We start from the raw sequence: 23400 nt of genomic DNA, 5'->3' as shown, positions 1-23400 counted from the left end.
CTTGGCCAATTGCAAGTGAGTGGGAGTTGTGCTAGTTGTGTTTTTTAGAGATCTGTAGTATTATTGTTATTTTTATTCTGTTTTAAATGTTATTGGTTGGCATGCTTTTTTTTGGATTGCCTTAGGGGGGTGTTTGGCAAGAAAAATTTTGGCCTTTTTTAGGTTAAAATTTACAAAAGGACAAAATATGTTAAAATAATTAATAAGATAAAATATCATATTAAATCCATAATTATTATTTTTTTTTTCACAAATATTACATCTAATTATAAAAAAATTTAATCACAGTTTACTAAAATAACCACTTTTCTAGATCTTGTTCATTGTGGAAATTACAATAAAACTGAATGAACAAGAGATGTTTGCAAACTAATGGGGCAAATACTTACACCGACCCCGTTACGTAGCTCGAGAGTTTAGAGCTCGAATTTGTTTTTCCTTCTTCCTCCTTTCTTCTCTGTCTCTCTCTCTGGTCTAAAACTGAGACGAAGAAGAACAAGAAAGAAGAAAGAAGAAAGAAGAGGAGGGGATTCAGTCCAGTTCTTGAAGAACGATCCAAATCAAAAACAGACTAGAGGTCTTCATCATCTACCAATATTCAGTTCTTGAAGAATGATCCAAACACACCCGACAGAAGATTTAAGATGAAAAAAAATGTATTTTGACATGAAGGTAATTTAAGATTAAAAAAATGATCCAAACTTATATTACAAATTTTCATCTTAAATAGAAATTTACCAACATTCAGTTCTTGAAGAATCATCTTCATCATAAAAAACATACCTTCATCAACAACAACACAGAGGTCTTTATCATTTCCAGATCAAAAAAAAAAACAGATCGGTGACCAAATCAATTTTTGAATGCATAAAAAAACAGATCGATGGTCAAAAAAAAAACACAGAGGTCTTCAACACAGGAATCAATTTTTTTCCCCCCCTTTAGATCCAGGTCCAAATCAACTAGAAAAAAAAAAAAAAAAAAGTGGAGAAAGCGGAGGCGATCGGTGACCGGCGTCGATCTTCCTTCTCTTCCATCACCTTCGATCTTCTCTTCCTCCTTTTCTCTCGCCTCTTCTCTCTTCCTCTCCTCTTCTCTTCTCTCTCTCTCTCTTTCCTCTTCTCTGCCAACTGTAATCGAAAGCAAGAAAAGAAAAAAAAAATTAAAAAAAAATTAATACCCAAAACGACGTCGTTTGGGTATTTTAGCCAATTTCGAACCCCATGTTTCGAGCTACGAAGCTTTTCCCTACTTACAATTGCAATATGAGTGGAATGTAGAAAGAATAATGTTTGAGAGTTCGAATTTGGCCCCCCCTAATCCCCCTAATCCCCCTAATCTCCAAAACGACGTCGTTTTGGGGATTTTTTTTTTTCCTTTCTTTCTCCATTTTCGACTCTGAAACAGGGAGAGGGAGAGGGAAAGAAGCAGAAGGGAGGGGAAGAGAGGAAGAGAGAGAGAGAGAGAAGACGATCGTCGATCGCCGATGCCCAGTCGCCGATCGTCGCCCAGCCGCCGGTCGCCGTCGCAGCCCAGCCCCGCCGTCGCAGTCCCCTCCTTCTTTCCTCCTCCTCCCTCCTTCCTCCTCCTCTTCTCCTTCTCTGCTTCTGAAAGGCCCCTCCCAGTCGCCGATCGTCGCCCAGCCGCCGGACAAAATGCTCTTTTCTCTACTACTATGGTGGCTAGCCATCTATTGTACGACTGTCATATCCTTCGCTACTCTAAAATCTCAACCTCAACCCTCATTATCTTCACCACCATTGCCGCCCTCCTTTACCCTTTCTGCCATCCATACTAGTACCACCACAGCTTTCACCTCATCACTATCCCTTGTCACTCTCCTGCCATTCCTAGTCTCTACCACTCACACAACAGCCCCTTTTGCCCAACTCATTGTTCCTCATTTTTTTGGAATTGAACCTCTAAACATATGATCGGAATTCGAAAATACATATTTAAATATTATTTATTTGTTTGGGAATAAATAACCAAACGTAGTACAATTTTAACATCTCTATTGAAAATGTCCCCTTATTTTAAAATAAAAAAATTACTCAATCTTTTTCAAACTTTAAAATCGCAAAACCCAATGTTTGGGATGTCCTAAATAAATGTATTTTTGACTTTTTATGAAATATGAGTTGGATTTGGGTTGGGTTTGAAGTGATGTGTTAGAGAGATAATGTGACTTAAATAAGATGATATGACTTAAATAGAATAGTGACTTTTTAACTTTTTGACTTTTTTTAAACATGCCAAACTAGGCATAAGGAAAATCTAAACTTGAGAGATCACAAATCTAAACTTGTGAAAATTGCAAAACCTACAAAAGGAAAATTTTGAATCAACAACAAAAAATCTTACATTTATTTTCTCAAGTTATAAAGAAGTATGTGGAGATGAAATAGTAATCACCTTCGTGAGTTTTGTTAAGGTGATTGAGAGAGAAGATTTTTAGGGTTTAGGAGTGTGCATTCAATTGAATGGGTGAAACGTTTTCACAAGGATAATTTTGGTATTATTTGAGAGAAAATTTTATTTTAAGGGTTTTAAAATTTATAGATGAGAGTCCAAAAAAATTGGAATTTAAAATAATTTGTGAGGTCCTAATAACAACACTCTAAATCTTTCCAATAAATATCCAACATTTCATTCGTTTTACAATTTTAAGAAATAATCGTTATTTTTTATTTGCTCTATTATTTGCAATTTGCAATTTTCATTTTTTATGTTTTCTTATTTGTGTGTGTATATATATATATATTAATTAAATTACACTCACCTCCCTTGAGGTTTAAAATTAAAGTAACTCTATAGTTTTGATGCAATTATATTAACCTCTTTTTTGCTACGGCTGTAGTGACTAAAACTAATACAAATTAGGGGTGAGCAGCGGATATACCGATCCGCCAAAACCGACCGAACCAAACCGATCCGCCGTGTTTTGGACGGATGCGTGATGACGAGCGGACGGTTGCGGATTGATTTTCTCCAATCCGCCAATTTGGCGGACGGATGGCGGATTTGAGGTCCCTTTGGCCGCAACCGAACCGCCAAACCGCGAGCACCCTTAATAATTTATAAGATTTTATGTTTTCAATTTATTTAAATATTTTGTTTGTATTTTCAATTGAAAAACAGTTTAAATATTCAGTTGGAAAAAAGTTTTCAACTTGAATATATTTTTTGAATTGAAAAAAATAAACGTATTATTTATTTATATTTTTTGGTTTTTAAATCTAACTCTAAAAGTAATAAATAGAAAATATGATACATGCTGGTTAGTTTTTGTTTTAAAAAACATATATAAATGTAACAATACAGAGACATACAATCTCTACTACTGCTATGTTCATGGTTTTGGTGGTTTGAATTGTTTTCATATTTTAAGAACCACATATTGTAATACTTTATGTGGATAAGACATGCTGTGATTGTAATATGTAGATGAGGCATGCAGTGATTTTGATATTCGAAAGTTTCAAACTTTCTTTCTTTGGATAAGGCATGCAGTAATTGTAATACTTTTTTAAGTCATTGACTGTAATACTTTTTTTTTTTTTTTTTTTGAGGAAGTGTACAAGTTGAACTATGTTGAAAATTTATAAAATTTCAAACCGCCAAACCGATTCGCATCCATCCGCCAAACCGCCAATCCGCTCAATCCACATCCACCGGATTGGCGGACGGATGCGGATTGATTTTCTCCAATCCGCCAATCTGGCGGACGGATGGCGGATTGGGGGTTCCATGGCCGCAACCGACCCGCGCCCACCCCTAATACAAATCATGTAGACACTAAAATAAATAAAAATAAATATGCATTTTAGTTGAAAGTAGATAACAATGTCATTTTTTTATTCATACGATTAACAAATTATTGATAAAAAATAACTTAACTGTTACGTAAATTAAAAACTCAAGAAAATTAATATAATTATATAAAAAATGTAAAATTATCTCTATATTTTTTTTAAATCTCAAAGTAGGTGAGTGTAATTTATCCACACACACGTGTATATATATATATATATACAGGTGCTTAAAGGAATGGACCCAGTTGTCTATTGTGGTGAACCTTGAATTAGCAGAATTTTCAATTTTGGCAACCATTTCTTAACTTCCTACCTACCCTATCCTCATATACCCAACTGTGTTCATTACTAAAAGTGCATATGGGGCTTTTTTGGAAAGCAAAAAAAAGTCGGTTTTTAATTTTTTTTACTCATTTTGAGTCACATCATTTCTCATATTTTTTAATTATAAAAAGATAAAATAAATTAAAAATTTAACTTTTTTTCAACTTTTCAAAACACCACTATATCACTTATTAATTTTACACAATACAGTACAAGCGACGATGCTACTATGGCCAACTATGTAAAACAAATTTTCTCCAAAAAATAAATAAAAATAAAATTATTTTGGGATGGTTCTTGAGATCCTCTGCTTAGTAATAAGCTTAAAAGTAAAACTGTCCATAAAAATAAAAAAATTAAATGTAATGAACGCATAGAGTATACTCTTCATTGAGTGCTGAGCATGTTCAAGTTAGAGGATTGAATAACGCTATAGATACCAATTAGTATATTAATTAGTACATCAATTGATGATGTGACATATTTTAAGAGATTTTTAATATTTATAATTTATATAATAAGTAAGGTTAATAATAATATTTTAATTAGTATTGATACACTAATTAATGCATATATGTTTAGAATATTTTCCTAGGATACCTGTGTTTTTAAAATTGCAGCAATGTTGATATTTTTACATTATATAGGTGTTTTTTTTAGTTTTAAGACGTTTTACATTAGATGGGCCTTTTATTGGTGAGTTTACACTGACCAATCAAGTGATTATTAACGAATTGTTGACATATTGATCCCTAGCAAAAAATTGCTGAAGGATTGTTTGGAGACCGATTGCCCCCAAGATGGGGCAGAGGTATTAATCATCGAGCACTAGGGATAGGTTTACGCTGTGTTTGGTTAGAGAATTTGAAGAGAGATTTGAAAAGAGAAAAGAAAAAGTTAAGTCACTTAGTTTCACACACCTTTTCCTTTTCTCTTTCTAAATCTCTCTCTAAATCTCCCAACCAAATACAACATTAAGGATCAATCTATAGAGAGAAAAAGCCAATTTCAACCTCATTTGAATTTCTAATTTTCCGTTGCTTGTACATATTACCCTAACATATTTTTTTAGGGCTAAGTTTTCATATTTTGAACAGTCAAAATATTAGAGATCCTAAAAGATTTTTTAAATTTTTTTATCAAATGTGGTGTGAGACAATACAAATCATTCAAAATGTAAAACATTTCATAAAAATTTTAATAAAGCTTTTTAGGATATTTAACATTACTCTTTGAATAGTGCTAAGAGGTCTTGAGTTTAATCTTTTCCATGTTTAGGTAAAATTTCATTTGAGCATTTTGTTAACAAAAACCCTATACACCAGTTTGCATTGCAAAAAACTGCAACATCTTGACATCCAGCATCATTTGCAAGTGAGTTAAGATTAAATTTTGAGATTGCTAAAAGAAGCTTGAAATATTTTGAAAAACCAACATAGAGGTGATAAAGCATTCACCGCTAGAATATACAATACGCTTCTTCTCTACTCTGTTATTATATGCTCAGTTCCTCCTTCCTTCCCCACGGATCATGACAGGCAATTAATGGGGCCTTCAACCTTACCAACATATTTTTGAAAAATATTATGGATCTCAAATAATTTATCAAATTTTTTATCGTAAAACTCATATAAACCCATATGTATACAGGTCCCACATATTCTGTTTGATAAAAAAATTGATAGATTATTTGAGACTCGTAGGTTCACTCTATATTTTTTTCATATTCATCATATTTGACTCTTATGATTTCCAAATCACACACTAGTGCTAACAAAAAAAAATATATATATATAACAAAATAAATACTGATATAGAAGAAAAGAGGCCTCAGAGATCTTGGTGGATAGGAATCATCAGGGGGGGTTTTGAAACAAAACTCACTCAAGAGTAGCAAATATTTGTAATCACATCACCGGCCTTTCCTTTCTTGTTCTTCGAATCAAAGTCGGAATAAATATTAAAAATACAAATTGAAATGTATAATACTATAATCTTTACAAATAAATAGAGATTGGGGCACTGATGAAGAGTCAGCAGCAGATTGTGATATCATCTCTTTTTAAAATAAGAGAAATCATTGGGAATCCGTCTGATTTATTTCATCATCCTACAACATCACGGCCACCAAAGTTTTATAAAAAAAAAATTTAGGTATAAATAAAACTATGAATGTATGTATCTACCTTGTCACCACCGATAAATTCTCATTCTGTAGATACATATAAAGTATTGAATATGGCCCAACGATAGATCCTTTGATTCACTCAAAATTATTGGAATCCAATCAAGGAATTGCAATATTAGGCGCAGTAGAAGATTACATATCTCTGCAACCAATCAAGTGTCATCAACAATCAGCTGAGGATGTTCTCCCTCTATCCGCAGGACTACGTACTCTACCCTAAACCCACCGCCCTTGGTTGCATTTTTTGAATATCTATATCTATTATATATATATAGGTGGAGGTGACGGCGGGTTATACGAAAAGCAACCCTACCTAATGAACAAGCGATGATGCCCTCTTACACTGTTGGTTTGAAATGATATAAATAAATATTGAGTAAATTATACTAATATTTCTTGATATTTATATTTATTATAGTTTTCTTCCCATCTTTTGAAAATTACATCACCTCTTATGAAATTTAAAATTTTATTACAGATTCCTTTTTTAGCAATTTAATTTTTTTAAATACCAATTTTGCCTTCATTGGGTAAATTACATTGACACTCCTCACATTTTAGAAATTACAATCCCCTCGTTAATGTTTAAAGTAGCATTACCAATTGTCCCCTTGGTTAGTATTAGTTGGAAAAAAAATTCATTGTAAAAAAATTAATTGGAAAAAAAATTATTTGAAAAAAAAATTTGTTACTAAAGTTTTTAAATTTCTATTTAAAAACCAACGTAAGCTCATTTTTTGAATTTACGTTTTTTTCTCAAATTTACAAACTGAAACAACCATTTATAAATCAAAAAAATTATCAAACAAATTTTTATAATAGTTTTTAAAATTTTTAAATAAGTTACCAACATAAGAAATGACTTATCAAAAGGTTCTTAGTCTATGTATGGTTTGATTTTTAGAATTTTTTTTTAAAAAAAATTAAAATTAATTTGGTTAAGAAATAAAAAATAATTATCATTTAAGGGTAAAAAATAATTATCATTTTAATTTTTAGACAAGTTATATACATACGTATGGCTGTTTCAATTTAATTTGTAAAAAATTATTTCTAACCACTCGAAAGATAAAAATTATATAAAAATGATAATTATTTTTTATTTTTTATTCTTAACCAAATTAATTTTTAATTTTAAATTTTTTTTTCTAATAATCAAACCATACATCACCTAAGAATCTTTTAACAAGTCATTTTTTACATTAGTAACTTATTTAATTATTTGTTAATTTTACGACATTCTTATCATCAAGCCTGTTTGGTAATCATTTCGTTTTCAATTTTCAATTTATATTTACAAAAATTTTAAAAACTATCATAAAAACTTATTTGATAATTTTTTTGGTTTATAAATGGTTGTCTCAGTTTGTAAATTTGAGAAAAAAAAACGTAAATTCAAAATATGAGCTTACGTTGATTTTTAAATAGAAATTTAAAAATTTTACTAACAAAATTTTTTTTCAATTAATTTTTTTTCCAATTAATTTTTTTTTTCAATGATTTTTTTTTTCCAACTAATACTAACCAAGGGGCCAATTGGTAATGCTACTTTTAACCTTAGGGAGGGGATTGTAATTTATAAAATATGAAGGGTGTCAATGTAACTTACCCAACGAGGGCAAAATTAGTATTTAAAAAAATTAAATTACTGAAAGGGGGAATCTGTAATGAAACTTTAAATCTCATGGGGGAGATGTAATTTTCAAAAGGTGATGGGAGAAATTGTAATAAACATAAATCTCATTGGGGTGTCAGTGTAATTTACCCATAAATGTATTTTTTGACATTTTGTAAAATATAGATTGAGTTTGAAGTGATATGGTAAAAAAATAATATGACTTAAATAAAATGACATTACTTAAATAAGATAGTGGACTTTTTAATTTTTTTAAATTATGCCAAACCTAGCCTTAGTTTGTTTAGAATGAAATAGGTAAAAAGTAAAAGAAAGAGAGAAAAAAAATTAGTTTTTATGAATTTGTTTAGCAAAGTGGTGGAATGTATAAAAAAAATTAATTTTTTTTGTACAACTCATATTGGAATTGGGGATGTTGTTGCGTGGGCTTATAACTAATTATTCTTATTTATTTATAGGTAAATCTGTATCTATAAAAATAAAAAATAATTATGATTTAAAGTATTAAAATGAATATAAATGTGAGTGGATGAATGTGTAAACAATATCCAATTAATTTGATTTTTTTCAGGAATGTTTTACTTAATGTATTTCAAAATATGAACGGTTTGAATTATCAAAATAGGCCCATTTCGTTGCACAGTAGTTGCTGCTGCGCAGCCCGTGTAGCAGCATCCCCAATTCCACTCATATTAGCATTATAACTAATTTTTTATTTCTTGCAAAAAATATAATAAAAATTGAATGTGTGAGTTATCCATAACCAAAATTTTAAATTTTTCTATCTTTTCTTATAAAATTTTCATCTTAATCAAATGTTTGAAAGAAAATATATTTTCTTTTCTATTTCTTTTCTTTCACTTCATTTCCTTTTAGTTTCACTTTTTATCAAATTTTCTTTCTAATCAAGTAGAGCGTTACCGCTGGGTGAACACAAAAGACTCAGGAAAAAAAATGAACATATATTAATTCAAAATATGTATTATTAATTTTGAAATAAAAAATTTACTATCGTCTTTTTTTCATCTTTAGTTTATATATATATATATATTTAATTTAATTTATTTTTATTTTTTTAAATACATCTAATCTAAATGCATCTATAATGTAATAATATTTATGAATAAATTAAAAAAAAAAATTCATTAAAGACAAACAAAATTCCATATTTTTTTGTTTTTTACATCTTTAATGGATTTTTTACATCACACACGGAACTGATGTGTAGATAATGTAACAAATTCTGTTAATTTTTTAGATGGAAGTTAGTTTAGGATTAAAATGAGAAATATTACAAATATATAGGGCCAAAATGAAAAAAATTAAAACTTAAAGAGGCAAAGTAAGAAATGACTGAAACTTTAGGAGAGCAAAGTATAACTTACTCAAATAAAAAATAAAACTAAAAAACAAAAAAGAAGGAAAAAAATTGACTTCTTATTTTAAAATTTTTAGATTCTTCTAGACTAAAAAGACTGTAAAAGTAAAAAATTGTCACAAATTTAAATTATTATTATTAATTTTTTTTTTTACTAGAGGCCAAAAAAGTTGAGAAAAAGATGTATTTTTTAAGCTGTTGCCATACATATGGTCAGTTTACCAAGGCTAATCTTTTTTAATATACTCCAGGAAGCAACTGAATTAGCTATATACATACCAATCACCTTTCCAGATTATTTCTAGATAAATTATAATTCCAATATTCAAAAATCATCCCATAAGAATGTCTACTCCTACAATATTAACTCAATTACTCATCCCTAGCAAACTCTAATATCCTGAAAATACATATATAATAATGAAATAGGAACCAACTATGTTGACCATGCTAACTTAACCTACTACAGCCAAGCCAACCCAAGCCAACTAACAGACAGGAACACCAATTATGAACCAAAACTGCATTGCTTGTGTTGTGTTGTGAGCAGCCAACAGGTCAATGCCAATGCCACTCACATATCCATCAATGTGAGTGAGTGAGTGAGTGAGCGAGCTAAGAGTTTGTCTACTGTTCAAGTGGAAACCCCCAAGCTCACAAACCTTCAGAGAGTCTAGCAGTAATGTTACATTGTTGTAGATTGACAATTGACAGTACTGCATCCACATATAGCAAAAAACTTCGACATCATCACAATCCTTAGATGTCAAGAGGAGGAGGACAAGACATGAGGTTCTCCTTTTACGGTTTTGGGATCAGCATCTTTTCTTTTCTTTTCTCCCGGAAAGAATGCCACAACTGAGTGACTGACTGTACAAAGCTCACTTTCATACCTGGCTGAATTGAGAGTATAGAAATAATGTTTGAAAACTAGAAAAAAAAGACTTCACCAACAAAATGCTCCAATTCAAACACTCTGAAACTTGCTTATTACATTCTCATCCTGCAAAAGAGAAGCTTATTGAAAAAAATAAATAAAGAGAACTAAAACTTGATAGAGCTTAGCAATATGCGGATCGGAAAAGAAAAAAAAGGAGTTTAGCAATATCAGTAATTTAGTGGGAAAATTCATGTTGCTCAAACCTGTTAATCCACGCATTTTATACACAGGACCATTGGTTAAATTCAATGGTTAAAACTCAACCTATCAACTCGAGGTGGTGAGTTTGAATATGAGGACAACCACTTTATGCATATCATGTCAAAGTTTAGGTCTACACCCAATCTACCCTTGACCCTCATCCAACAGAGGATTAAATTGAATGTACTTTTTGGGCAATCCACACAGTTAAAGCAAGGGAAAAAACTGAAATCAATATTTTGTCATTATGCAAATATGTGAAGGCCAAATCCACCCCACAAATGCTATTGTGAAATTAAAGATGCCCTCTCTGCCTGGCCTCATTTTGGTCACTAAAACAATATCTATCATGTATCCTATTGTACCCTTGCTTATATTTTTGCCCATTGCACTCTCTACATATTATCTTTTCTCCTACAGGTATTTGTTGCATTACTCATTTAGATGATCCCAAAATTGTTCTTTTTTTTTTTAATTGGCACTGGAGTGTCCGAATCAAAGTCCAACTAATCTCCAGGGGTGCACTAGCCCTTAGCAAGGAGTTTCCCGCAAGTGCACCACGGTTAATTCAAAGGTTTTTTTTTTCCTAGTCCGATGGCTCCAAGGAATTGTTAGCACCTAATAGGTTTCGATCCCTAAACTTTGGAGGGAGCATCAAGACCCAAGACCTTGCCATCAGGCCAACCCTTTGGGTTTCAAAATTGTTCTTTAATATATTCTTCCTATCTATTTGGGGTGCATAGGCACTAATTACATTAATTATACTTTCTCCATTACAAGTTTAATTAGCATTATTATGTCTCCTCTTTTTGTGACTGTAACTACCTCATCCTTGAGATGTTTAGATTTAAATACAATTATTCTCACATCATTTCTATATTTATATTTATCTTTACCATTACAATAAATTTTATACCCAGTATTTCCTTTGCTTTTTCACCTCTCTGTTTAGTTTCTTGTAAACATGCTATATTAATTTTCCTTCTTATCATGGTATCTACTAATACCAGTCTTACTTGCTAGTGTACAAATATACCAAGTTGCTAATTTAAACCAACAACTCTGGTCTAACTTCTTTACCCACGGTCGTCTAGGAAAGTGCAGGGACCCTTCCCAATTTTTCATTGCACCTGATCACCGACGCAATGCCCCTTGCCCATTTTTCCGTAGTGCCTGAAAGCAGGTGCAGCTCATTGCTTACAGAGAATGCCCCTATCCCTAATGCAGGAACACCCTAGCCCTTACAAACATGAAATCTATCCTTAGAAGCCTAAGCCAGGGCCCATTGCTTAGAGAACAAGAAACAAAATATTAAATGAAATAATTGCTCTCTTAATCCAAGAGATCAACAGTTGTCTCCATATTTAAAGCGGGAAAAGATGTCTTTCTGGTTGAAGAAGAAATTGGAGAGAGAGAGAGAGAGAGAGAGGGGGGTAGGACCATATTCTTCTGCAGTTTCAGATAATCAAAGATTATTAGAAATATGTATGCAATACGACACAACAGACTCCAAATTCTGAAAATCTTTACTCTGAAATATGGAGTGGAATTCTTGAAATTGACATGAATAACTGTTTTCAAAGAAAGTATCATTGGCTTGTTTTTTACTTGATCCTCAATTTGAAATGGGCATCCATATTCCATCAAAACAAAGTCAGCCAATACTACCATGCTTAACTACACAAACTCTAACTAAAATATTTATCCTAACCATCAAGCTGTGCCAGAAACATGAATAACCCTTCCAGCACCAAAATGGAACTCAATTTCTGTACAACAGAATGACCACATCATGTTATCAAAGCAAAATTCCATATTGTTTGCCTGTGATGTTTACTAGTGTTACTTTTGACACAAGTTTCTAGGAGTAAAAATAAAACACAATACTGAATACTACTATGATTAGAGTTCATAGAAATAAGAGGTTAATATCGCCAAGTTACCTTTATAACCTGAGAATATCTTCCTTCGGATGGCTTCAGTAGAAAAGCCCCGTCATCAGCAGATGTAGACCCTCCTTGACCAATGCCATGATTGCAACCCTACAAACAGATAAAAAGAGTGTAATGAAAACACACATACATTATAGAAACAGTTATAGGAGAGCCTCAACCCTGAAAAAGGGCCAAAAGAACCTCAAGTTTTGTAGGTCTTGAGGATATATCACAATATGAGACTGAAATATATGAATTGCCTTAGGGTTTTAAGAAAAGTGAAACTAACACCTTTCAGTTCAGATTTTGGGGCAAAAGGTGCTGAGAACAGCTCTGGAGCAGAAATTCACAATCAAGAAAAATAATTTACAGAAAGAGAGCAAAGGAAACTCTATGCCACAAGGGCTGTTTCAGATCCCAACCCAAACTAACAGAAAAATTTCACATTCATTCCATAACCAAGAAAAACCTTTCATTCAGCAGTGATCTTATTCTACACCAAGGGCCCTCCATGTAGATTGTCTAAAACCCTAAAGACTCAAATTAGCCTTCTAAAACTCAGCCCACAATAATATGACCGAATAGAACTAAATTTAATTAAAATAATTTCTAAGGTAATAATGAGCTGGATTGCAACCCGAAAAAAAATCAGGACTCTTAAACTTTAACACTATGTTTGGATACCTAGGAAAGAAAAGAAAAGACTTTGCTAAGATTAGGATTTCTCCCCCCTCTTGTTTAGTTAAGCTGGAGAGAAAAGAAAAGAAAATATTGTGATATCTCTCCAATCTTGTTTGGATAGACTACATAAAAAAAAAAAAAAAAGAAACTCTTACAGGTCATATTACCAAAATACAGAGCTGGTTTAAAACCTAGTATTTTCGCTTCCCCGGCGGGCGGCAACCTCACCTTAGCCGCCCGCCGGACCTCAACCTATTCCGCTGATAAAATCAACAAAGATTTGTGCAACTGTAGTCATGTGTGAGGCTGATGGAGAAGAATTCTTCACCTCATATGACGAGACAGTCTGGAACTGGAAACACTGCAACATTCTGCTCTGGAATTCTGCAGCAGCTAGATTATAGCTTGGTTGAGTGCCAAGCTTTGGTTCTTCCACCCACTCTTGAACTTGCCCAGCAAAGTGTGAAGGTTCATGCTTGTGTTGGAGGGACTAGTGTGCGCGAAGATCAGCGCATTCTCTCCAGTGGGGTTCATGTTGTTGTTGGTACTCCTGGTCGTGTGTTTGACATGTTGCGGAGACAATCACTTCGCCCTGTTTACATCAAAATGTTTGTCTTGGATGAAGCTGATGAAATGCTGTCACGAGGTTTTTAAAAATCAGATCTATGATATTTTCCAGTTGCTGCCACCCAAAATTCAGGTTGGGGTGTTCTCAGCCACAATGCCACCAGAGGCTCTTGAAATCACCAGGAAATTCATGAATAAGCCTGGAAAGAGAAAAAGCTCATACTAGGATTTGCGAACTGATTCGCTGCAGGAATTTTGGCTTTGGATGAAACCCTTACCATACTCCACTCATTCTCTCCAACTGTTCTAACTTTTTATTTTTATTATTATTATTATTATATCAAATAATCAATGCACTCATGTTCCCCACTAACAGTGTCCACTTTTGACCCAAACCATTTTCAATCCATTATTTCTCCTTCACCTTTTGCACCCCACTCACCGACTCTCTCTCCACTTTATCACATGGGTTTGTCCCTCTCTTTCCTCCATTTGATTTCAAAAATCACTTATTTTTATTTATTTTTTCCAAGTCACTTTTCCTCTTTTTTAAATACCCCACTTTATTTTGAAACAATCGCACTGATGTTTTTCATATAATCCATCTATAAATATTTTTTATCTATTTTCTTTCTCCCTTGTTTTCTTTCATTTTATTTTTATTTTTTCAACAAAACACTCCCAAAACAAAAACAAAACAAAAAAAAAAAAAAAAAAAAAACATTTTACAAACTTGTCATTTCTTCATGCCGGGGATCAACCCCGATCAGCATTTTACACCATAAAAATAAAAAAAAAAATAAAAAAAATAAAAATAAAAAAACACAAAACAAAACAAAACACAACCAACACAAATCGGAACAGTGGGATTTTTCTTCTCGCCTATTCCGCCGGTCTTTTCTTCTTGCCACCGTCTTGGGCGGCCCTTGCCGGTGTTGCCTCCGTGTTTCCCACTCCACTGGGCATGATCACTACTCCCTGCTCCTCCACTGCAGCATATGGCGGCCCTCCAAATCGGAACATAAAACTGGCCTTCCGCTTCAGCTCCTTGTTTTCCGCCTTTAGCACACTTATCTCTGCTCGCGCATCCTTATACATGCGTTGGAGCAGAGCCAGCTGGGAGTTTAATTGCTGCACCTCATTTGTCCTACTCTGCAGCCGGTGCGACAAGTTTGTGACCGCCGTCATGGACTCCACACATGCTTTCAAAGTATACTGATTAGCCTCCACATCCGTTTGCACTGCCATTTTTTGCTCCACCGACCGCATCGGAAAGTTCAACGGAGCAAACTCCGGGGCGCTTGGTTGAGGTTCCAGTGCCACCGCACCAGTTTTCTCTCTTGTTGACTCGTTGAGGTCTGGAAAGAGAGTGAGCAGACTCCGGGAAGACGAGGCCATTTTCTGGGCAACAGAGTGTTACAGAATATCTCTCGCAACAGAGTGTTACAGACTCTCTCTCTCAGCACAACGAAGAGTTTTTTCAGAGGATTTTCAGAAGTTTTTTGTCTGCCTCAGCCTTTGCCTCAACCTTGGTTTAAATAGCCAGGGCCGATCCGCGCCTCGCGCGCCACTTGCCGACAGACGACAAACGGGCGCGCCAACCAAGGCACTCACGTGCCTCGCCATCATGTCCGGCACACCTTTTGATGAATTGGGCACACCTTTTGATGGCACGCCTTTTTATGGATTGGGCACGCCTTTTGATGGCACGCCTTTTGAAAGATTGGGCACACCTTTTGAGGGTGCGACTTTTTAGGGGTCCGACAAGACTCTGTAAACTGTCCCGACATTGATTCCGGTTAGTTTCTACAAGGGTCCGACAAGACTCTGTAAACTGTCCTGACATTGATTCCGGTTAGCTCCTTTATGGGTCCGACAAGACTCTGTAAACTGTCCCGACATAGATTCCGGTTAGTTTCTACAAGGGTCCGACAAGACTCTGTAAACTGTCCCGACATTGATTCCGGTTAGTTTCTACAAGGGTCCAGCAAGACTCCGTAAACTGTCACAACAACTGTCACCACATTGTCTGCTACAACGGTCCGACATGACCCCATAAACTGTCTTCTACATCGGTCTGACACCACCATACAGTGTCCTCTACCACGTTATGACACCCCCATACAGTGTCATCTACAACGTTATGACACCACCATACAGTGTCCTCTACAACGTTATGACACCACCATACAGTGTCTTCACCAATGGTCTGACACGACCATACAGTGTCACCTATCCTCTTTTATTTTTATGTATTTTCTTGTTTTGTTACTCTCTCCAAACTCAAGTTGGTTAGTTCCTATCCCCCTTGAGTTTGCGGGGGGCTGTTAAAATCCACCTACTCTCCACCTACTTCACCCACTTAAACCTACTCCACTAAACCTAACCCACGACACCACTACCACCTCACCTACTCCACTAAACCTAACCCACTACACCACTACCACCTCACCTACTCCACTAAACCTAACCCACTACACCACTACCACCTCCACTTCACCTACTACTTACCTACTACACACTCACCTTCTTCTATATATAGGAATCATGAATCATTGTAATAAAAATCAAAATATCAATCAATAATAATACATACAATTTATTCTCTCTCTTTCTCTATACATTATTTCTTACAACCTTTTATGCTTCGTTTAGATAATAAATAAAATAAAATTTATTTAGTGTCTAGCAATAATAACAAACGATTCATTTTCCATGGATATATGTTGCAAAATAAGTTCGAACAATATAACACCCTAATGACTTATTTTTAGAAGCCTCAAGGATTTAGGGTTTCAAATATTTAAAGGGGAAGTTGCAAAGGATTTAGGGCTTCAAATATTTAAAAAAAAAAAAAAAGGATTAGTACGAATCAATTTTTGTATTTTAATAATAGAAGAACTCATAAGACGTGTTTGGACATATGTCCAACATGGGTTTGGCACGTGTATAGTGCGATAGGAGGCGTAGCCATCCTTCCTAGCACTATAGGTAACAAACATGTAAGAGCTTAACAAATGCAGTTTCAAACCTTAAGTTAGTTTTTTTGAAAAGAAAAAACGAAACAATGCTAAGTTGAAAACAAAATCATTTTTCTTTTTTGCATCATTTTAAATAACAAAAAATTGTTTCGTAGAAATGGGTTGTTTCTAGAAAATTTCTCAGAAATATTATTCAAAAACAATTCTACCAAACATATTTCTAACCTCTTTTTTTCCCCCATTTTTTCAGAACAGATGTAAACTAAATTTTTTAGAACAAGCATGTTATCTGATAATTGTTGTTAATATACAAACTGGCAGGTACAAACTCATATGATCACATTTTGTCATATAAATGATTTTTTTTTTAAATGGCGCAAAAAATAGTAAAAAGCAATAGTAATTTGAGGCGTGAGAGAAGGAAACTGTACCCCACATGAATGACCATTGCCTGGACCATCTTCAAAGAGAGAAAAGTAATATGCTGGATCATATATAGAGCCTCCTAAAACGTCATCGCAGTCAGAGGAATGTCTATTTATAGCAGGAGTTGCAGGACTTAGAAAACTATTTCTCATATCAAAATCAGTTTCTCGAGGAGCTGAACTGTCTACATATGAAACACCCAATCTGTACATCTGAACCCATAATGATGAGGACAATAACCTCACGAAGAACCCAATGATTTGCATGGATAATGTGATTTTCACTGAAAAGATAACAAAAGCCCCATACATCACAGAAGACATGTTCCTGCATACACAAATAAAGCTTTCTCAGAAACACAACCAAAAAAAAAAAAAAAAAAATTGCAATAATAATCACAATACTGGGTGTAATTATTAAATAAAGACCTTTCAGTATATGCATATGCATTATCTTTAATAATTTCATGGTTAGTTAGAATCTCAACCTCTGAAGTTGCATATCAAAAAACATTTGAAATGTTTGCATGCTCATTTGCATCAACCTAATAAAGCTTCCTTCAATTTCTTCTTAAACCATGGTTGGTAGTATGTTTTATTTTCTTCCATCTTTCCTATAAATTATTTAGTGGGTTCCCCCTACCTCACCCTACTAAGTGAAGACATAGTTCAATCTCTCACAAAACTTCCTTTGTAGACCAGAAAAATCTCAGGCATATATTTCACCAGTTTCTATAACCTATGAAGCATAGACAAGGACATGGGACATGGATACGACACAACATGGATACGTCTACATGAAAAATTCCAAAAAAGTAGGACACAGACACGGTTCGAACACACCAAAAATAATTATATCTTGTTATGTAGTTATCTATGTGCATAACATAATATTTACAAAATTAAATAATTTCTTTATACAATGCAAATATTGTATCTAATTCTCTTGCATAAACTTTTAGACTATAGCAAACATATATAACTGAGACATTTGCCTCATCCTTCTTAGACATCAACTACTACATATTTTATTTTATCATTTTTCATTTAATTTTATGTGAATCTTATACAAAATTATTCTTAATCATTATACATTTTTTGGGGATATAAGATATTTATGTCAAATTCTTAAACTTTGAGAATCATATATTAGCAAATGTCCAGTAAGTGTTGGCCTCGTTTTTATTTTATAGTGATAAACATGGCCAAGAAGTGACGGACACGTTGCAAAAATGAGTGTCAAACACGTGTCCAAAATTAAGATTTTTTACATGGAAAAAGAGTATCGAACATGTGTCCATGAGTGTCTGAGGAATGTTGACATTCGACATGTCTCCGACACAGACATGTCACCTTTTTAGAAGTGTAGTGCCTGAGGAATGTTGACGTTCGATATGTGTCCAACACAGACATGTCACCTTCTTAAAAGTGTCCTTACTTCTTAAATTTATAACAACATCCACGAGACTTAAAATGGGATTTTAGGGGCATCTTCATCATATCAACATTATTAGAACATCAATTGTAAGAACATATCTTGAAGTCCTTAATTATGCTTTGAGTCAAAACAGAACAACTAGGAAAGGCAACACAATGGTGATTGTTAATAAACAATTTTTATCATAATTGTAATAATAATTTATTGATGAAATTTTATGGGAAAACACCAAAATCTCACTAAGATTTTCTTCAATTTGAAAAATTCTGGGAAAGAGTAGTCTTTCATCCACTCAATGCAAAAATGTAACTTGCAATCCAAAAGGTCCAACATCAGTAGTGTGTTTTTGGCAAGTCCAAATGTCAAGCCTTGGTTAAGATTTGAGAAACAAAATAATTCCTTACATGAAATTGTTGCACACAAACATGAGCAAGAGTGTTTCTATGAACTATATCATCCCACGCAAGGATTGATCGCCACACAGCATGTCCTTTTATTTAATTAATTGCATTTAGGAGACGCGTGAAAAAAAAAAAAAGAAGTGAAAATTCATTTTTTTTTTAAATATTGAATTAGTGTTAATCTACATATTAGCAAAATAACAAATATATAAAAAAACAATTTTTTTATTGTCATGTTTTTAGAAATCACCGTGTCTATGTCCACGTCTGTGGTCGTGCTTCTTAGCCCTCAAATTTATAGGAGTTCGCATCCTTCATAACTATAGGGGTTTGCACCCCCAATAAACTATATGATAAGATTTTAAAATTAGTTTTCCAATTGAGTTTTATCAAATATTAGCCCCCAATTGTGTTTTTTTTTTTTTTTTTTGCCTTGGGACCTTTTCTATTTAATATGTGTGCAATATATGTATATGTATTATATATATTTTCATGATTTGCTTCTATTCTTGTATTTAAAATAAAATACAATGATTTAACCTAAAGAGCTGTTTTCACTTTGATTAATTCAATAACCTTGCCTGTTTTTGGTCCAATCTATTTGAAAATATTGTCATTTTAAGAAAAATATCTCACCACTGAAATAAAAAGAACATTTTCATTAATAAAATTTAACAAAACATTCATTTTACGAAGAATATCTCCAGTAACAAATTTGTCTTGAATAGCTCTCCAACAAAAAATCTTTATTGGAAAGAGACAATCTTTTCCCAATTCTAGCACAAGAGACAATTAGAGGATTTGAATCTTTAATGTCCTTGCTTGTTACTATTCTTGTTTTTTGTCCTAGTCACTTGTGTCTTTTCTATACATCACAATTTAAATTTTTATACTCCTTGTTTTATTGTTTCATCATGCTGTTCACCCATTAGCAATGAATATGTTAACTGTTTGACATGACATTCGTAAAAATGATTTCATCAAATTTGATAGTGTTTATTGAAATTAGTTATCCTCTCATTGAAAGATTGATTCATGTGGTGTTAATTTTACATGTTTCGAACGTGCATTGGAACGTGCATTTTCAGCTATGAAACTTGTCAGGACTAAACTGTGCAACAGGACGGAAGATGATTTTTAACTAGTTACTTAATCACATATATTGAGAAAGATTAATTGTGTTGATAAAGAATGTTTAGTTAATGGTAATGTTATTGAATTTTTTATGATGGTAGAAATTGATATTATATTTTAAAATTTTTGATAAATTTTCTTGATTGGGAATTACAAATGCTTTCACCCCCACAATGTCAAAATTCTAGATTTGACCCTAACCTCACGCCACTTCTTCCAATCATTACTGTGACTGTGAAATTGTCACAAAATTACTGCGAAAACCAGTAATTTACAGTTCACTATGATGATATGGGATGCTATGCTTTAATGAATTCTGAATCGAACGCAATTTCTCCTACCAATCACTATTGTGAGATATTCGACTTTCTAGAAAACCAAGCCAGTAACTAACAGTTCACTGTGATGATTTGGGGATTATGATTTGAAAGATACAACCCAAATTTAATAGACCAAATGATTGGTGATGATATTATGTTTCATATTAGACTCTCTCCATGCGTTCGCGAAGATATCCCTCTCCCCCAACATTTTTCTTCCCATCTCTCATAGCTTGCCGCCGCAACCCCCCCCCCCCCCCCCCCAATCGGAACTTAATATATTCCAAAAAAATAAAATCTCACATTCCAAAAAAATAAAATCTCACATAGTGTTCAGTGGCCCTCTAGAAAATTGATTGTGAAAGATTCCAGGGAGATAAGAAATATCTGCATATGCCGTGATGCATCCTAGTATGTCTTTAGCAAAATTATTTGGTTCATAAGAAAAACTCCTATTTCAAGGACAATTGAAAATGTGGGTATTATTGAGTAATTAGCAATCTGTAAAGTAAGGAGCACTCTTTAAGGTGTTGGGAACTTGCTTTGTAGTTAGAAAAAATTCATTTGCTGGGAATTTTCCCTTTGCAGCCTGTTTAAGCTTCTTTTGTAATGATCAGCAAGTTTCTTGTTAACAGCGTTACCCAACAGTTTCCACTACCATTGTGCTACGGTGGTTACACCACACTACTACATCAGTGCCACCGTAGCCAGAACAGCAGCAGCCAACATTAGTTAAAACCTTGATCCTACCATTAGCAACCTGTTTTTGTTTAATTGAAAATCTACCAAGACTTTTTGACCATAATAACCACAGTCGAGTTCCAAAAATGTGGCCTTAATGACTGCTTCTTTCTTACTTCACATATTACTAATAACTGAAAAAAGGCTACAGTTATCATACCCCGCAAACTGCATCAGTGCCAACATAGCCAGAACGGCAGCAGCCACCGTTACTTAAACCTTGATCCTACCATTAGCAGCCTGTTTATATTTAATAAAAAATCTAACAAGACTTGTTGACCATAATAACCACAGTGCAAGCTCCAAAAACGTGGCCTTAAAGACTGCTTCTTTCTTACTTCACATATTACTAATAACTAAAAAAAATCCCCTCTTTTCAACTGTCTCTCAAGTAGAAATCTTTCTCAAAACTAATTAATTTTACTAATCAATGGATGTAGGAACACTCCAGGTCAGGGACCTCTAAAAGACAATCCATGTTGCCCATCATTCAAATGAAGTACTCCATCGAGAAAAAAAGTAATGCCACCCATTACTCACACTGTTGGCATAATCAATAGATGAAGAAACACTTATGTTGCCAAGTATGCTCATCACATAATAGAAGCGATTCCCAATCTACATATTTTCCTTGAATGAAGATATACAATATTTTCCTTCATTTGTGAGCCAATCACAGCTTCTACATCTTGATTGACTATGTTAACCACAATGCAAGTTCCCAAAATGTGGCATTAAAAGACTGCTTCCTGCTTCACATATTATTAATAGCTTAGAAATACTATCGTCTATGCTATTCCCAAGCAGGAATCTTTCTCGAGCACCAATAAATTTTGCACTATTGTAAATGGTTCTTCTCCGCTGTCTTTCCCTTTGCTTTAATTTAGATAGTCAACAACATGAAATGTGTATATGTCTTGACTAGAGTAAGTATGTATCAGAAGTTAATAAGACAGGATGAGGACGAAAAATAAGCAAACGCACCAAATTTCATGTGTGAAGAGAATGAACCAAAAGATGTCGAGCAAAATTGTGCAGAAGAGAAGAACAGCATAGGTTCGGCCAAGGCTCTGACTGCTACTCTCGATTGCAACTAAAGCGAACAATGCAATTGCCAAATGAATAAGCAAGACTCCATTGTACAGTGCTCCCAGAGATCCAATCAGTGCACAACCAATCTTATCACCAACATGCATATATACATACAGTATCAATTAAAAGTTGCACCACGCAATAAAAACAAAACAATATTCATCTTAAATAGTAAAATTATATTCTTTTCCTTGAAAAAAACGATAGGGTAATCAATAAGGTCCAGATCGTATAATCTCCGCAAAAAAATTAAAAAAACTGAACTTTGTCCAAGAACAATTACATAAATTTAAGAAATTAAAACAAGAAGGAGCGTAGATACGTACTTGAATGTAAATGAAAATCACAGCGAGGTATTGAATCTTATCATAATCACGAAGCCATGACTGTATCTGACTTCTCAATGCAGAACAAAGCATCATATACCGGAATTTCCAAATGCAAAACCCCCAATTTCTGAACCAATCCCAAACGCACCAATTAATTAAATAAATTGAAAAGTATCGATTGATAGACAAATATAGAGACAGATGGAGGGGTCTACATTGAAAATGACAAGTATTTGAAATCTACCACGATTCGCTTATAAATTGATAAGGGTTCTATCATCTAATAGTTCGGATTCGTCCATTCTCGCCCAGTATCAGAGCGCAAAAACGATAAGAAAAGAAACCCTCCTCCTCTTCTCTTCTCTTCTCCACTTTATTTTCTTTTTCTTTCTTTGTCCGCGTGATTGTTCGACCTCGCCCGCGTTTGGATTTAGATGTTTCTGAAAAAATAAAGGCTGTGCTTGATTTGTGTTTTGAGTTGATTTTTTTTTTCAAAAAAATAAAATAAAATTGAGAAGAGAGTTTAGAATTTTTTTAATTTGTTTAATGGTATATTTTAAAAATAGTTTTAAATTTTGAGAGTTTTGGATTATTTGATATTTTATTATAGTTGAGTAGATATGTATGAGAAAAAAAATATTGAGAAAGAGAGATGAGAGAAAAAAAATGTTTGATGATGTATGAGAGAAAGAGTGATTTTAGAAAAAAAATTCAAAAAATTTGAGACAAACAGAATTTTAGAAAATTTGAGACAAACAAAATTTTAAAAAATTTCTAATAAATTGTATCTAGAGATATAAACCAAACAAGTCCAAAATATATCGTTTGGTAACATTTATATTTTTTGTTTATGTTTACAAAAATTTTATAAACTA

At 33.4% G+C, this 23400-nt stretch overlaps 1 protein-coding gene, 1 long non-coding RNA gene and 2 other non-coding genes across 7 annotated transcripts; all 4 read right to left on the bottom strand.

Annotated features, from left to right (window-relative positions):
* Positions 1-5965: 5965 nt before the first annotated feature.
* LOC114266606 (small nucleolar RNA SNORD24) lies at positions 5966-6060 on the bottom strand. Its single transcript, XR_003630694.1, has one exon. It is a non-coding gene; the product is annotated as a small nucleolar RNA SNORD24 (small nucleolar RNA).
* A 107-nt stretch (positions 6061-6167) lies between these two features.
* On the bottom strand, positions 6168-6254 carry LOC114266607 (small nucleolar RNA R12). Its single transcript, XR_003630695.1, has one exon. It is a non-coding gene; the product is annotated as a small nucleolar RNA R12 (small nucleolar RNA).
* A 3359-nt stretch (positions 6255-9613) lies between these two features.
* Positions 9614-23015, bottom strand: LOC114266551 (uncharacterized). Of its 4 annotated transcripts, none has more exons than XM_082897624.1 (6): positions 22741-23015; positions 22523-22652; positions 22089-22282; positions 17077-17398; positions 12426-12524; positions 9614-10344 (listed from the first exon to the last, which is right to left on the bottom strand). In XM_082897624.1, exons 1-6 carry the CDS (start codon positions 22803-22805, stop codon positions 10309-10311), a joined length of 846 nt encoding a protein of 281 aa, XP_082753750.1. In that variant the 5' UTR covers positions 22806-23015; the 3' UTR covers positions 9614-10308. The 4 variants fall into 4 exon arrangements, with proteins under 4 accessions (XP_082753750.1, XP_082753752.1, XP_082753751.1 ...); XM_082897626.1 differs by having other exon boundaries at positions 22770-23005; XM_082897625.1 differs by having other exon boundaries at positions 9614-10238; positions 22770-23000.
* On the bottom strand, positions 15905-16213 carry LOC145804072 (uncharacterized). Its single transcript, XR_014345662.1, has 2 exons — positions 16089-16213; positions 15905-16046 (listed from the first exon to the last, which is right to left on the bottom strand). It is a non-coding gene; the product is annotated as an uncharacterized LOC145804072 (long non-coding RNA).
* Positions 23016-23400: the final 385 nt, after the last annotated feature.

Source organism: Camellia sinensis, chromosome 12 (assembly GCF_055761805.1).
Source record: "Camellia sinensis isolate YWXY chromosome 12, ASM5576180v1, whole genome shotgun sequence".
In the NCBI taxonomy this organism is placed as follows: Eukaryota; Viridiplantae; Streptophyta; class Magnoliopsida; order Ericales; family Theaceae; genus Camellia; species Camellia sinensis.
This window is presented reverse-complemented; position numbering and strand designations above follow the sequence as displayed.